This window comes from Mauremys mutica, chromosome 8 (assembly GCF_020497125.1).
Source record: "Mauremys mutica isolate MM-2020 ecotype Southern chromosome 8, ASM2049712v1, whole genome shotgun sequence".
Taxonomy (NCBI): Eukaryota; Metazoa; Chordata; order Testudines; family Geoemydidae; genus Mauremys; species Mauremys mutica.
Genome location: NC_059079.1, coordinates 12,128,877 through 12,145,408, shown reverse-complemented (window position 1 = coordinate 12,145,408; position 16,532 = coordinate 12,128,877). Strand labels below are relative to the sequence as shown.

General features: G+C 40.5%; 2 protein-coding genes across 4 annotated transcripts; both read left to right on the top strand.

The window, feature by feature from the left end:
• Nucleotides 1-2,296: 2,296 nt before the first annotated feature.
• Nucleotides 2,297-12,416, top strand: YIPF1 (Yip1 domain family member 1). Of its 3 annotated transcripts, none has more exons than XM_045028964.1 (10): nucleotides 2,298-2,447; nucleotides 3,284-3,514; nucleotides 6,794-6,957; nucleotides 7,479-7,559; nucleotides 7,717-7,804; nucleotides 7,936-8,052; nucleotides 8,943-9,109; nucleotides 9,819-9,956; nucleotides 11,017-11,111; nucleotides 12,135-12,416. In XM_045028964.1, exons 2-9 carry the CDS (start codon nucleotides 3,484-3,486, stop codon nucleotides 11,104-11,106), a joined length of 876 nt encoding a protein of 291 aa, XP_044884899.1. In that variant the 5' UTR covers nucleotides 2,298-2,447; nucleotides 3,284-3,483; the 3' UTR covers nucleotides 11,107-11,111; nucleotides 12,135-12,416. The 3 variants fall into 3 exon arrangements, with proteins under 3 accessions (XP_044884900.1, XP_044884899.1, XP_044884898.1); XM_045028963.1 differs by having other exon boundaries at nucleotides 2,300-2,447; nucleotides 9,819-10,001; XM_045028965.1 differs by lacking the exon at nucleotides 9,819-9,956 and having other exon boundaries at nucleotides 2,297-2,447.
• LOC123376721 lies at nucleotides 3,539-6,787 on the top strand. Its single transcript, XM_045028962.1, has 2 exons — nucleotides 3,539-5,391; nucleotides 6,113-6,787. The coding sequence occupies exons 1-2, from the start codon at nucleotides 4,441-4,443 to the stop codon at nucleotides 6,143-6,145; spliced, it is 984 nt and encodes a 327-aa protein (XP_044884897.1). The 5' UTR covers nucleotides 3,539-4,440; the 3' UTR covers nucleotides 6,146-6,787.
• Nucleotides 12,417-16,532: the final 4,116 nt, after the last annotated feature.

Genomic DNA, 16,532 nt, shown 5'->3' with positions numbered 1-16,532 from the left:
AGTGGCTGGAAAGTCATTCACGTGTCTGGCCAAATTCTACCCTGTCACAGTCCTGCTCACGTCAGTGCACAGGGCGTGAATGAGAACAGAATATGGTCCACTATGATACTGTGTCTCTTGAAAATAAATCAGGCTGTTATTTGCAATAAAGAATGTTTTATTACTGTTAATTGTATTAATGCACATCTAAGGCTTATTCCCAAATGCATTGCATGCATTACTAATGAGAGGGCTGACTACATACTGGATGCGTATCTGGCAGAATAAATGTGGTAATAGGGTGACCAGACAGCAAGTGTAAAAAATCGGGACGAGGGTGGGGGGTAATAGGAGCCTATAGAAGAAAAAGACCCAAAAATCGGGACTGTCCCTATAAAATCAGGACATCTGGTCACCCTAGGTGGTAATAACTTGGGACCCAATACTGAAAATAAGCCCTTGCTTTATTTTACTCAGGCCTGGTCTACATTAGCGCGGGGGTGGGGGAGGGTTTTGAACTAAGATACGCAACTATTCGCATAGCTGAAGTCGAAGTAACTTAGTTCGATTTACCTGGTCGTCCTCACAGTGGCGAGTCGACTGGCGCGGCTCCCCCATTGATGCTGCTTACTCTCCTGCTGAGGTGGAGTACCAGCGTCAATTAGTGGATTGATTTATCGCGTCCAGACGAGACGCAATAAATTGATCCCCAATCCATAGAACACTACCCACCAATCCGGTGGGTAGTATAGACACAGGGGCGGCTCTAGACATCGTGGGTATTCACCCACGAAAGCTCATGCTGCAAAATGTCTGTTAGTCTATAAGGTGCCACAGGATTCTTTGCTGCTTCTACAGAACCAGACTAACACGCCTACCCCTCTGATACTTGACACCATGCAAGGCACTGCATTTAGCCGTATGGAGTGGAAATCCATCAACCTCATGAAGAAACTTGCTTATATATACCTGCCCCAGGAAATTTCCACCACTTGCATCCGAAGAAGTGGGTATTCACCCACGAAAGCTCATGCTGCAAAACGTCTGTTAGTCCATAAGGTGCCACAGGATTCTTTGCTGCTTCTACAGAACCAGACTAACACGGCTACCCCTCTGATTCTAGACATTTTGCCGCCCCAAGAACGGAGGGTCCGCTGGTCCCGCGGTTTCGGTGGACCCTCCGCAGGCAAGCCGTCAAAAGCACCCTGCCTGCCGCCCTAGCGGTGACCAGCAGAGCGCCCCCAGTGGCTTGCTGCCCCAGGCACGCGCTTGGAGCGCTGGTGCCTGGAGCCGCCCCTGTATAGATGTACCCTCACACAGGTAGTCCTACTGAAGTCACTGGGACTAGTTGTGCTTGAAGTTATGTACATGAATAAATCTCCAGGTTTGGGGCCTGCCACCTTAGCTCTTATATATAAGAGTTTATATTTTCAAAGCGCTGTACAAACATTAGCTAATTAATCAATAAAGGCTCTATATGTTCAGCAAACATTCCATGATTCCCTGCTATTGCCATTAAAGGCTTAACCCTTCCACAAATCCTTTCAACATAATTCCTGAAAGAAAGAAGTATTCATATATATATATATATATATATATATATATAATGTCTGTGTGGTATAAAAAAATTATCAGCATGAGTTATACAACTCACCCCAGTAAATCCTTGCATTCTGGAAATGCTACATAGATTACCGAAAAAACTATTTTAAGAATGTTTTGAAGTTTTCAAAAATATCAGTACTATCGCTTGATTCTCTCCTGCCCTGTTACTCCTTCCCTCCTGCCCCTACTCCCCTAATAAATAAAATAAAATCCTGACTATCTGACTTTACAAGTGAAGCAATACAAGAAATTCTCCCTTTTTTTAATCTGTAAAAATTCTTGCAATAGTTGTTCTGTGAGCTGTGAAGCAGCAAATGGCTGAGGATTTTTAGGTGTATGCAAAGGTTCTGTTGGCATGGATTGGGGGAGGGCAGGGGGAACTTGCCCAGCTCGTGCTGGTCACAGCTGCCGAGCACGCTGTCAGGTACTGCTCGTGTATGTGGATTATACAAACCCGCCTTTCCCCGGGGAGCTGGCGCAGCAGCCAGACTGCGCCTACTTGTCCCCTCCCCATAGCGGCACTACCGCTTTAAGAAAGAGAGAGAGAGCAGCTGAGCTCCTGATTGGCTGACGCTACCAATGTGGCTCAGGCCTGTTTGGGGGGCGGAATGGGAGAGAGTAGCTGAGCTCCTGATTGGCTGGCGCTACCAATGTGGCTCAGGCCTGTTTGGGAGGGGGGATGGGAGAGAGTAACTGAATTCCTGATTGGCTGGCGCTGCCAAGGGCCTCCTGTCGCTTTAACAGGGTGGAGTGAGGGGAGCGGTTCGTTTCTCCTTTCCGGCAACACAGCTCCGTAGCGGTGCCCTTGGTTCTAAATTCCGCTTATCTTCCCAACGGCCGGCCGCGCCCCCCACCCCCGCCAGGTGAGAGCCCCGGCCGGCCGCGGAGACCTCCCCGCGCGGGTGTGCGCTGGGGAGCCCGGCCGGGGAGCCGGGGCGGGGCAGAGCCCGGGTCCCGGTACGGGGCGGGGCGGGGCTGGGGGTCCAGGTGCTCTTCCCTTTCCCCTGTGCCCAGGTCCTTCCTCGCCTCCCTCCGGCGTGTGCCGGGCGGGGAGCTGCCCCCGTCTCCCACCCCTTTGCCCCCCGCACGGCGGAGACGCGTCCCCACCCCCCGGAGATGTTCAGGGATCCTTGTCAAACTCGCCCCCACCCGACATCAACTGAACGGACAACACGTCCCGACCCTCCCGTGGGAGCTGCCTGTCAGTCCCTGCAGCGCTGGCTGCTGCTTGGGGCTTGGGGCAAGCCAGGGAGGCAGGGACTTCTGGAAAGGAGGGAAACTGCCCCATGAATTCCCCGCCCCCCTTTAACCTGTTCAATAATTTCTGTATTTCTTAGTTAAGGATCTTCATACATGCTGCGGACATGAATTGCACTCTGTAACACTCCTATGAGGTAGATGAAGTATATGTGCCCACTGTGGAAATACACCTTTTCAGGGATGAAGCTGACTCTCTAACTGTGCACAGGAACATTGTACAACAGGATACGACAGGAAATTAAGAGTATCACATTAATATTAACTATAGTAGGAGGAAAAGAAAGGAAAATGTAACTAGCCAAAGTGGTATTTGGACAGGATGTTAGGGATAACCCCTTACTCTGTGGTATCGGATCTAACATCAGAACTGTAGTTTTACATTTCCTTATATGCTTGAATATAATGACATGGTAATATCTAAACTTCTATGTTTTTGCAGGAAATTGTAATACCCTAACTATACTATTCATGCTGAAGAGAGAGGGAAGCTACAAAACCTGTTTCATCAATGCATTGAGAGAAAAACTGCATTTTAAAAATATTTTCAGTCACTTATTTTTCATTTTAGAGGTTTAACTTTTGATCTGCTATTCAGATATTTTAAAGTTCTGAATACTCGTTCTAGAGCCTAGCGAATGAATGGCGACTGTGGATGATTTAAAATTTCAAGGTAAATTGTCAAATTACACTTGTTAATTGGGCCAAAACTTTAATGTTAAGGAAAATGAATAAGTGACAGTAGTTGATTCTTTTTAAGTGGTTGCAGCCTTTGCTTTGGTTCCCTGTGAATGTGAGTTTAAGTAACGCAAGTTTACACAAATAACTGTTTCACTCTTGCATAGCATCTTTTTAGATGAGCATCTCAAAGCACTTAGGTGATTAAATGTTATTTCTATCTTGACTGAAAACATTGGTTACACTCATGTAAATTCGGAGCTTAAGCAGAGCAGAACTCGCCCACTGGGTGCAGAGGTGAGAACATTGTCACCTGTACATAGGAACAGACTTTGAAATAGATATAGTGTCAAACTTATTTTTAAAGATAGTTATTTCTAAATTAGATATCTTTGAGGGCTAAGGCTGTCTACTCATAAATCTGTTCTGCACGGGCAGCTGCCTGCACCAGTGCAGGGCCCCACTTGGCTGCTTGTGGATATAAATATCTGTCCAGTGACTCTGACTGAAGGACGGGACCTAAGACTTTGATTTATAGTTAGCACACAGAAGGCAGACTAGTTGGAGAGAAGGCACAGCACTCCATTAACTGAACGAGCACCCAGCTTAATCGGAGCTAGTTGAGGCCTTAGGAAACAATTCACACTGGGTGTGCTCACGCTAGTAACATGGACCCTAAGGCCTTGTCTACACTACAGAGTTTTGTTGACAAAAGTCAGTTTTCATCGACAAAACATTGGAGGTTTATACACTACAGTGCTCCTTCCATCCACAAAACTCTCCTGCTTTGTCAACAAAATAAAACCACCCCAGCGAGAGGTGTAGAGCTTTTTGCAACCAAGTTGTACTGACAAAGGCTATGTCCACACTGTGCATCTTGCAATGGTGCAGCTGTTGTAAGGTGCACTATGTAGCCGCTCTATGTCGCTGGGAGATAGCTCTCCTAGCGACAAAATAAAACCATCTCCAATGAGGGGTGGTATCTTCATCGCCAGGAGCATGGCTCCCACTGACGAAGTACTGTCCACGCCAGTGCTTTTCATCATTAAAACTTTTGTCCTTCGGGGGGGGGGGAAGGGGAGGACATGTCATTTCACACCCCTGAGCAAGAAAAGTTGTAACGATAAAAGTGTCAATGTAGCCACTAAGCTTGGTTATGTCACTGTAAATGGCCTCCAGGAGGTGTCCCACAATGCCCATCCTGACCGCTCTGGTCAGCAGTTCAAACTCCGCTGCCCTGTACCCAGGCACACAGGTATCTGCCTCTCCCCCTTTAAAGGCCTGGGAATTTTTGAAATTCCACTTCCTGTTTGCTTGGCATGGAGAGCTCACATTGCATATTCGCAGCTGACCATGGTGGCGCCACGCAGCAAATGCTTTCCCGCTTGGAGCACACTTGGGTTGTTGGATCCGCTGACGCTGTGGGGAGAGGAGGCTGTGCAGTCCCAGCTCCACTCCAGCCATAGGAACTTTGTGGCATGTTGGATAAGGACTACAAATGGGACACATCAGTGCCGTGCAAAGATAAAGGAGCTGAGGCAGACGTACCAAAAGGCAAGGGAATCAAACTGTTGTTCAGATGCTGAACTGAAGACCTGCTTCTATAGGGAGCTGGATGCTATCCTTGGCGGCGATCCCACCTCCACCACCAAGAGCCCTGTGGATACTTCGGGGGGGCTGGAGACAGCAAACAGTGGATTCAATCGTGAGAACGACGTGGTGGACAAGGAGGTTGAGTTGGAGGATGAGATGGGACAGGCTACAGGGTTGTCCTGTACCGTGGCAAGCCAGGACCTCTTCTTGACCCAGGAGGGTTCGAGCCAGTCCCAGCACTCCATCTCTGGCACACGTGATGCAGGAGAGGGAGCTCTGGTAAGTGATCTTTTTGAGTTGATGCTGCTTGGATATATGAGGTTTAGCTGTCTTTTGCTTTGTTATATCCTAGAAGTGGGTTAAGGGATAGAAATATACACAACTAGCTGTGTCTGCAAGTGCTTCATATTCCCCTGTGCAGCTATGCAGTAGGGCGGATCAGTATGTTAATACACACCAAGATTTCACAAGAATCCTCCAGAGATCTCTAGGAAACTTTCCTGGAGGTACTCGCCAATCCTCTGCTGAAGGTTCCTTGGCAGAGCTGCTTTATTCCTTCCCGCATTGTAGGAAACTTTTCCACACTAATCGGCAATCACTTGTTTAGGGACCAAAGTGGCAAACAGACAACCAGGTCTGAAGCTGCACGCCTGCATGAGATTTACCCTCGCTTTTTTGCTTACGGTCAGGAGTGAGATATCGGTTTCAGTGGCCCTCCTCCTGTAGAAAATGGTGGCAGAATTTACAATTTTGACCTTGGTCATTTGCAGTGATCCCCTTAAAAAACCACCTAGATCTTTTGTCCTATCTTTAGTCCCCACTTTCCCCCTCACCCCCGGCTGACTCACCGTGTTTAGGGTGTTCCCTTAGCTATGTTCTGGCCAAGGGACAGTGAGAAATTATTTCGTATTTTAAAAGAGGTGTATTTTACTATCATGATTTGATGCTGTGAGTGCACTAACAATCATGCTTCTGTTTATTGTTTCTTGTGCTTCTGTAGATGTGGCCTTCAGGGGAACCCCCTACACACTGATGGAGTGGGTGAGGAGGAGCAAAGAGGACATGTTTCGAGAGGTGCTCCAATCCTTAGACACCGAAAAACAAGAACACAGGCTGTGGAGAGAGACAGAAAATTAAAATTATCTAATACCCAGGACAGGAAGGAGAGCCAGGAGCAAATTTTAATGGGCAAGAGCGGATGATAAAAGTGAAGGAGAAGGAGCAAACGGAGATGTTGAAGTCCGTAATTACACTGAAGGGGCTGTTGAAAAATGGTGTGAAATGCGATCGGAAGCCCATGGAATGATGGGACAGAAAAAACTGCATCATGGGATGTTGAGCCCATACCCATGATGCACTGCGATCCACTCTGCCTTCCCACAACTCTTAGCTGCAGAAGGTAGCGAGTAGCACAGTGGGATAGCTAGCCACAGTGTACTGCTCTCTCTGTCGGTGCTAGAGCATCAACTGGGGATGCACTCCACTGACAGAAGGAGCATTGTGTGAACATACACAAGCAATGTAGTTATAGTGGTTTTGGATTGTTTGTGTAACTTGCGTCAACAAAACTTTAGTGCAGACAAGGCCTAAGGATTGATGAGATATCAGTCTTAAAATGAAGCTATTTTTTTTTTAAATTAAACCTTGAAAATCACCTTTTTTGTAATGTACTTATTTTCAGAATTTGATGATGCAGCTAACTTGCTGGCAGGAAACCCAGATGCCACCACAATAAGTATTGATGAGCCTAGTGAAAACCCCAAGAATCAGTATGGCCTTCTGCAAGACTCTAGGAGAGAGGAGGATGACGAGTTACTGGGGACTGATGACTCAGATAAAACGGAGGTAATAATAACACATTTATAATGCCCCCATCCACATGATGTATCTAAATACCCTTTACAAAAGTCAACACTTTTATCAGGAAGGAGCGGGGAACTTCCTTGCTGGCCCTGTCAGTGCTGATGGAAGTGCATACTTTAATTCCCACTTACACCTGTTATAAGGTGGAGACTGGAAGAAGCTCAGATGTAATTGACTTCAAGAGACTTGGTGGTAATACAGTATAGGGGGTGGGGTTGAGGCTTTTAGACTTGAAAGGCTAGTTGAACAAGACATTTAATTATTAATGGAAGTTATATTACTTGTAAACCTCCTGACCAAAAAGGAGGTAGGAATCATAAACTATTTGCACATCTAGAATATGCAACCCCATAGAAAATATCTTCTGCTGTTAACAAACACCAGAGAAAGAGAAATAATTCTCTTACTTCCCATTCTTCTGGCTATGGTGTAAGTAATATTACTTGGCTTTAAATGACTTACTACGTAAAATGGATGATTGTAATAATTTTCCTATCTTCAAGTTGCTTGCAGGACAGAAGAAAAGTGCCCCCTTCTGGACATTTGAATACTACCAGACTTTCTTTGATGTGGATACATACCAGGTTTGTAATTGTTCTTAATATTAGTATCTTACTTCACACAAAGGGAATTATAGCGGTTTAACAGTTTTAACTGTAGACTAATATTTATAGATGCTTTATAGTTATTTCATAGTGCATTTTCTTGATTTCAGTAACATGATTGTATTTTTTTTCCTAGGTCCTAGACAGAATAAAAGGCTCGGTTTTCCCAATACCAGGAAAAAACTTTGTAAGACTATATATCCGGAGCAATCCAGATCTTTATGGTGTGTACCAATTGTAACATTAACATTATTTAATAACTACATTATTGAACTTAATTCTTTTGTTAAAATTAGTACAAGGGTGGGGCATAGAAGAGCTATCTTGTTGTTAAATTGATTTGTTTCCATTTAAGGTCCTTTTTGGATATGTGCCACATTAGTCTTTGCCATTGCTATTAGTGGTAATCTTTCAAATTTCTTCATCCATCTGGGTAAACCTGCATACCGGTATGTGCCTGAGTTCAGAAAAGGTGTGTAAGTAGTCCTCATTCTTGTTTCCTTATCTCTTATAACTTAGGTTTTTCTTTTAAACAAACAAATCTGTATGTAGAAGTCATAGCTTTGCTTTGTCATAACTTTTTGACAGCTGTCTCTTTCCACTCCCGGAGAGATGCAAAAATAATTAAAGTTGTAGGTGTACAGACATCTTTTGATAGTGTTCATGTAAGAAGTTAAATAGAATTTCAGCAGATCATACAGTAGTAATCACTCCGTCCACTTACCAAAGGGCTTGAAGTTCCTACTTCATGCTGGGATACAAAATCAGTAAAGGAAGCTTAATCATTATGAATTGCTCTAATGAAGGTAGAGAGTGGAGAAGCAATTGCCTGCCCTTTGGCTGTCATTTATATTGTGAAAGAGAATGCAATACCTATAAAAGAACACTTGTTTTTAAATGCATGACGTATATTTAAAGGAATACTGTCAATTTAAAATAAATGAGTTAAAAGTAGCTTCAGATATTACACCTCCTGAGCTCTCCTCCCAGTTTTTGTGGTCCTTAGTATTCTTTTTGTATTTTTTTAAGTGGGTTTTTCTTTCCACTGTTCCACACAAATGGCAAATTGAGTACCCACAGAAAATACTGAAACTGATGTCATTTTTATATAGTCAAAGTAAAAACATTGAAAACAGAAAAATAACCTTTCCCTTGTAATCTTAAGTATTAATTTATAATAGTGGTAGGCTTTTAAAAAAAAAAAAAGGACATAAATGCGAAAGTTGCCGTTGTTCCTTAAAGTAATCTTAGTTGTTCCTAGTAGCACTTCTTTATTATAATGTTAGCTCTTCAGTTTGAAGCAAAAAATTAAATTAATGATGGTGTTTAGTATTACTGAATCTCTTTAATGTCTCTTTACAGTGTCCATAGCTGCAACAGCTATCTATGCTTATGCTTGGCTGGTTCCTCTGGCTCTCTGGGGATTCCTTATGTGGAGAAATAGCAAAGTTATGAATATAGTCTCCTACTCGTTTCTTGAGATAGTGTGTGTCTATGGCTATTCACTCTTTATTTATATTCCAACAGCTGTAAGTATGGCCTAAAGAGCATCATCAAATGTATTATGAAAATCTTAGGAGTTTTTATTAAATGTTGTCTGAATAGAAAATGTACATGGATGTGTTGGCTGGTGTATGTTTTTACCTTCCAAATGAAAAGATTGGCTGGAAAGTACATGACATTCATACGTGTATCCTGTGAGACATGAGTACTCTAACTCCTTAAATTATGTAACAGGCTGCCTATTGTGTATTTATACCATTCATCTCTGTTAGATGGAATATTAGACCTTCTCATCTGTGATGTTTTCCTTCAGTGGCTGCAGCCTACAGGACATAGAGTTGGCACCCTAAAAAATGTCAACAGATGTTACCACTTACACTAGAATTCTTCATTTTAGAGAATATCTCAGGGACTGGCAAATTCTTTCAAACCAGTGAACTCTTTTTGCAGTGCTCTCACTGTAAGCTTTAGTTTAGTTTTAGTACAATTATTCCATTGGTTCCAGCTAGTAATCCTTGGTACTGATACAGCTAATGGAGTCTCCTCTTAGCTTGGGTGATAGAAACCTTTATGTTTTGGTGCCAAATGAAGCATGAATAGTACTTCTAACAGTCCTGATGAATGGATGTGATATATGGAGCTGTAATGCTATAAACAGGGACTTAAATAAATGTAGCTTGATATTTAATAAGGCCTTTTTTCTCTCTCTCTCTCTCTCTCTCTCTTCTTAAACAGATTTTGTGGATTATTCCACAAAAAGCTGTACGATGGATCTTGGTAGTGGTTGCTCTGTGCCTTTCGGGGTCAGTTTTAGTAATGACATTTTGGCCTGCTGTTAGAGACGATAACCGAAGGATTGCACTGGCTACTATGGTGACTGTTGTACTTCTTCATGCCCTGCTTGCTATTGGTTGTTTGGTATGATAATGTTCTTTTTTAGCGTTTGATTTAACTCAAATAATATATAATCTTAATCTGTGCAGTAACAGCTTTGTATTAAAATCAAGGGGGTTTGTGGAGCTTTTTGTTTAAGCAGATCTCTTGATAATTGCAAAGCATAAACATAAGGATGCTGTTTTGAAAAAATCTCAATATGTGTGGCAGGCATGAATATTCAAACATAGCACAAAGATTTTTGTAGATCTCTCCCCTAGAGTTTCTACACTAAAAGTAGCAATGATGGTTACATTTTTAGCATAAATTGTTCCTCAGATAGCAGTCTTAAGTATACTTGCATTTATGACAGCAACTTTTTAAAGCATTAGTCTGTATCATATGCAATTAACAGCTCATTCAGATAAGTATAAAGATTAATCTTTTAAAAATTATCAAGTGTTCAGTGTATATAGTGTTTTGTACATACTACTTACACATAATTAGAAATTACAAAGCTAAGACACAAAGTTGCTGTCTCAGTAGAAAAACAGGAAAAACTACTTTTGTACAAAGCTGGGGAGGCATCATCCAAGCTTCAGGTTGGAAATAGCTTGATTCTTTGCACCACAGGTTCAAACCCAAGAAGGTCCGTTAAACCCTTTAGCCTTTGAAAGTATGTAAATTTGGTACAATGCAAATTATAACATATGGAAATCATAATCCTGGTTCCAATGAAGTCAATAGGAGTTCTGCTATCGACTTCAGAGGGGTCAGGATTTCACCAGCAGTCTCCAGCGGAAGTTCAATGGGGCCTCTGTGTGCTGGGTATTTTTTGTTTTCTTCTCCAACCGTAAAATAACAAGCAACCAAATAAACTGACATCAAGCTCCTTCCACAGAAAACTTTTGAATTAACAATGTGACTTTTTGAAAAAAGCTAAAATTTGCCCAAATGCTAAAACTGTACCTCCATAAAAATATAACTTGTGAAAATGAACATGTAAAGGTGAAGTTGTGCCTTGTTTCTAACTCACTCTCACTGTCATCTAATAATGTAGGCATACTTTTTTGATGCTCCTGACCTGAATGTTCTTATACCGACTGCAGCTGCTCAAAATGGAACAATAGTAGCAACAAAGACTCAGTAAATAAGGTAAGAATTAAATCTAAATTTTCAGCTCTAGTCACTTTTCAAAAATCTTGCCAATATTAGGAAGACAAATGTCTGGGGCGATTTTTGCTGAACTTGTGTTACTGCAAGTAAGTTGGAAAGAGTCTGTGGGTGGTCTTAGACATGTGCTGATCTGTACATGTATACTATTTAGTATTCAATCATTTCCCTTTTTAATATGTATTATGGCTATTAAAATAACTCTTCTTAGATGCTTTATCTTTTCTTGAAGTTTACCCTCAGTAAACAAATATGACCAAAACAAAATTCTACTTAATAAATTTTTATCTCTGCTAAGAGCTTTTTCCCCACTTAAAACTACATACTTGCTGAAGAGGTTATTAAAAGTAAATTACATATTGTGCAAACCAAATTCTTAAAAAATAAATAAATAAATAAAAAATTAAGGGATAATAAATTGTACCCTAGTTTTATTAATATTCAGATCAGAAGATAGGTTAGACATTCCCCTAACTTCTACATGATAGTTTTCAAAGCATCAGCTCCTGTATATAGGGAGATCGATGTTCTCTCTGAACATGTTTCTCTTTGTATCTGAGGCATATGGACTGAATTCCATGTGTGGGGTAGTGTGAATTCTTGCTTCCTGATGGCCAGGGATACTGCCGATGCCTATCACTTGGATTCAGAATAGGGTTAGAAGGCATGGGAGCTGGTCCACAGAAGGCTGAAGACCAAAGATGGATGGGTGGGTGCGTTTGAGGAAAATTAGTAGAGCATTATTAGTACTTGTTCTTAGACTTCTTTTCAGTGTAGCCAGTTAATCCTAGCAAAGATCAGACACAATCTAATTATTTACCAAGATTATCAATAATGAGTAAACTGAAGATTTTACGTTCCTCCAAAAAGCAATTTATCCCAAGTGACTAATAAAATTCTGAAATGCTACAGTAGAATTCTTTTTAGTCACAAATGCATGTACACGCTTTAATCTGTTATCTGTGGAGAATTTTCATATTGATAGGTGCTACTTCTGTTTTTCAGATTACAATGCCTGTATTCCCCATCTGTACAGTAATTTTATTTTAGATATTTTTTCACTAAAGAAAATGGAAATCGCAAAAACTGAAAAAGGAGGAAGAGCCAGTGCAGTTACATGACTCATGGACATCTAAATGCTCATCAGAACACTAGTAGACTTCTAATACTGTTGATTTTATTCCTTGTACAGGGATTTTCTTTTCTTTTCTTAATTTCTACGTACCTTGCACTCTTTGCAGTGTATGTCTCAAAATAAAATGCTCCAGAGGGTGGTTTTGAATTTTAGTTCTTTCTCACGTGAGAGATGTTTGTTAATGATCTTTTTTCCAAAGAGCTTGTACAATTTCACTTCTGTCAATCTATTGGGATAAACGTATTTCAGATAATGTCGTTTGACAAGACTAAATTACAAACCAGGATGGAGGAGAGAATTTTGCTGAATTAGTTATAAATCACACTGTAAAAAAATATACTTGTTTTAAAAGACCATTTTAAGGTTGCACATCCAGCATTTAATGCCAGACTTAAGGTTTCTCAGGCAACCTTTATTGGGCCCCCTTGTGTGTGCGCATTGATAGTACGTGATTGTGTAATTAGTGACAGTTTTCCACAGGACCCCTGCCTCATTCAGTGAACTCAGCAAATGGTTAGTTATTTTTATCCCTCACATTGCATTATTTAATGCACACTACCCAAGCCCGACATTGAATATAAAATAAATAATTTCATCATGGGGGTTTCTCTCACCATAGTGGGTATAGCTACCTTTTGAGACAGAGGTGAAACTTTGAGGAGATATACCCATGCCAAAAATAAGGTAGCTGCCATGGCATGAGTTAGACACACCTGCAGGTGGCTCTCATCTTGGAGGGGTAGCTGCTCCTGCCACCATGGCTGTATTTCTGTTCGTAGAGTACAGATTGAAGCAGAGACATACCCATGGAATGTCTTATATGCCTCTGTGAGATTAAGTGGTAATATCGTCCCTATTTTACAGATGCAGAGATGAGCCAGAGTATAAAGCCAGAATTGTCAAGTGTGCCCTATCTTCGGGTTTCCAGTTTAAAACATCTAAGCTCTAATTTTTTCCTGAATACTTATTTTTATAGCAGTTCATATGTTCAAAACACAGTTCTTGACATTAATTGCAATTATGAGCATTCAGCACTTCAGTAAATCTGGAACCAGGTAACTCAGTTTAGGCAATCAGATTTTTGAAGGCTTACAGGCCAAATATGGGGACTTTCACAGGGACTGCAAAAAGCACATTTCTGGCACCAGAATGACCTCTCTGCCAAATTTCAAGTACCTGCTCCAAGGCATTAAAGTGTTTAGACTTAAGTTTCTCATGCTGAGTATGTGGGCAACCTCCCCTTTAAGTTTAAACAGTTTGGCAAAGTTATAAGCTAGAGCTAGCTCAAATTTGTTCAGCAAATAGTGAATGTGCTGAAAACTGTAGTTTCTGGGCAATCACGTTTGTGAATTCAGCAATTATTTTTGGCTGATTTTTTTTTTTTTAAAAAGGGGGAGGATGGAGAAACTTTTTAAAAGTTGAGTAGAAGTGACATTTCTTTCCAAAATGTCAATTCAAGTTAATATGAATGAAATTTTCCGTTTGTTGGTAAGGAGAAAAAAATGAAAACTCGGTTTCAGATTGAAACTTATTTTTTCAGTTCAGCTACCACACTGAAAAATCCATTATTCACTCAACTATATTATAAGCAACTGCCAATGTACATAAATGGATAGCGGCAGGCAACCTTGATTATAGGTGATGCCACCAGCTCCACTTATAACAAACTCCAGAGGTTATTTAAAATTAGGGCTGTTGATTAATTGCAGTTAATGCACATGATTAACTCAAATTAATTGCAATTAAAAAAATTAATTGCACTTAAACAATACTAGAATTACCATTTATTTAAATATTTTTGGATGTTTTTCTATGTTTTCAAATATATTGATTTCTGTTTCAACACAATAATAATATATGGAGATATACCTATCTCATAGAGCTGAAAGGTCATCAAGTCCAGCCCTCTACCTTCACTAGCAGGACTAAGTACTGATTTTGCCTCAGATCCCTAAGTAGCCCAGCTTAAGGACTGAACTCACAACCTTGGGTTTAGTAGGCCATTGCTCAAACCACTGAGCTATTCCTCCCCCTACAAAGTGTAGAGTGCTCACTTTATATTATTATTTATTACAAATATTTGCACTGTAAAAATGATAAAAGAAATAGTATTTTTCAGTTCAGCTCATACAAATGCTGTAGTGTAGTCTCTATATTGTGAAAGTGTAACTTACAAATGTAGATTTGTTGTTTTGTTACATAACTCAAAAACAAAACAATGTAAAACTTTAGAGCCTACAAGTCCACCCAGTCCTACTTCTTGTTCAGCTAATCGCTAAGACAAACAAGTTTGTTTACATTTACTGGTGATACTGCTGCCTGCTTCTTACTTACAATGTCACCTGAAAGTGAGAATAGGTATTTGCATGGCACTTTTGTAGCTGGCGTTGCAAGGTATTTACGTGCCAGATATGCTAAACATTCGTATGCCCCTTCATGGTTCAGCCACCATTCCAGAGGACATGCTTCCATGCTGATGATGCTCGTTTAAAAATCAAATTCGTTAATTAAAAACGTGTGACTGAACTCCTTGGGGAAGAATTGTATATCACCTATTCTGTTTTACCCACATTCTGCCATATATTTCTTGTTATAGCAGTCTTGGATGATGACCAAGCACATGTTCATTTTAAGAACACTTTCATAGCAGATTTGACAAAACGCAAAGCAGGTACCAATGTGAGATTTCTAAAAATAGTTACAGCACTCCACTCAAGGTTTAAGAATCTGAAGTGCTGTGTAAAATCTGAGAGGGAAGAGGTGTGGAACGTGCTATCAGAAGTCTTAAAAGAGCAACACTCCGATGCAGAAATTACAGAACCCAAACCACCAAAAAATAAAATCAACCTTCTGCTGGTGGCATCTGACTCAGATGATGAAAATGAACATGTGTTGGTCCACTCTGCTTTGGATTGTTATCGAGCAGATCCTGTCAGCATGGACGCATGTCCTCTGGAATGGTGGTTGAAGCATGAAGGGACACATGAATCTTTAGTGCATCTGGCATGTAAATATCTTGCAACGCTGGCTACAACAGTGCCATGCGAATGCCTGTTCTAGCATTCAGGTGACATTGTAAATATGAAGCGGGCAGCATTATCTCTTGCAAATTGTAACTAAACTTGTTTGTCTGAGTGATTGGCTGAAGTAGGACTGAGTGGACGTGTAGGTTCTAAAGTTTTACATTGTTTTATTTCTGAACACTACATTTGTAAGTTCAACTTTCATGATAAAGAGATTGCACTACAGTACTTGTATTAGGTGAATTGAAAAATATTTTTTTTACAGTGCAAATATTTGTAATAAAAAATAAAAAATAAATATAAAGTGAGCACTGTACACTTTGTATTCTGTGTTGTAATAGAAAACATCCAAAAATATGTAAATAAATAGTATTCTATTATTAACAGTGCGATTAGTCATGATTAGTTTTTTTAATTGCTAGACAGCCCTATTTAAAAATCTAATAATCCTATATGTATGGTAGGTTTATGATGTTTTGTCAGAAACAGTATGGGTTAATTGACTAAGGACCCATTAAGGAGTTAAGAATCTCTGTGTTCTAACATCACCTACTGTCAGTGTGGCCTTTGACAAAGGAAGATTTCTTATAGATATAAACATTACAAGAATGTCTGTGTCTCAGACTTTGTTTTCCCCATTTCTAAAATGAGGCAGGTGGTCTGAGGAAGGATTAACATTAAAGTTGGCAACGTGTTAAGTATTGTTCTAGATAAATTGTACCACTCCTTGTATAATTCACATACTGCAGTCTAAACACTTCCTCTTCTAATCAGTAAACAGATACCCTTACCACCTTAACTTAAATGCTGTTGGATTTAAATTTGCAATATTTTACGTGTAAGCTACTGCTAGAATGATAGTAGCTTTCCTCATGTACACGTGCACTGGAATTAGCCACTAAGTACAGAGGAAAAAATGGACTTTCATAAAATCATTCAAAAGTAATAGGTGCAGAATTGTTCAGATTTTTCTCTTTAAATTTAAAAAAAATGCCTTGCCCATAATCTGTGGTTAGATGTATGATGGGCCATATGGGGCCCTGGCTTTAAGTGTTCCTTTCTCTTTACACTGTTGTTTGGTGCACACTTGAACAGAAAAAGGCTCTGCTTCTGTATTAGACCACAAAAATGCAAGTTGATGTGTGTTAGAAAAAGCAATAGGTGTGTAATGTACATTAAATGTTAATATAAGGCACCAGTTCACAACAGAAAAATCTTGTTAGAAGCCCCCCTACTCTTTCTTCG

Bases quoted from the DNA above. Each gene is read 5' to 3' on its own strand.
- YIPF1 (XM_045028963.1), top strand. From the start codon at position 3,484: ATGGCGACTGTGGATGATTTAAAATTTCAAG. The intron at 3,515-6,793 runs GTAAATTGTCAA...ACTTATTTTCAG, and splicing joins GGATGATTTAAAATTTCAAG to AATTTGATGATGCAGCTAAC. The intron at 7,805-7,935 runs GTGTGTACCAAT...TTTCCATTTAAG, and splicing joins GAGCAATCCAGATCTTTATG to GTCCTTTTTGGATATGTGCC.
- LOC123376721 (XM_045028962.1), top strand. From the start codon at position 4,441: ATGTCGCTGGGAGATAGCTCTCCTAGCGACAAAATAAAACCATCTCCA. The intron at 5,392-6,112 runs GTAAGTGATCTT...GTGCTTCTGTAG, and splicing joins ATGCAGGAGAGGGAGCTCTG to ATGTGGCCTTCAGGGGAACC.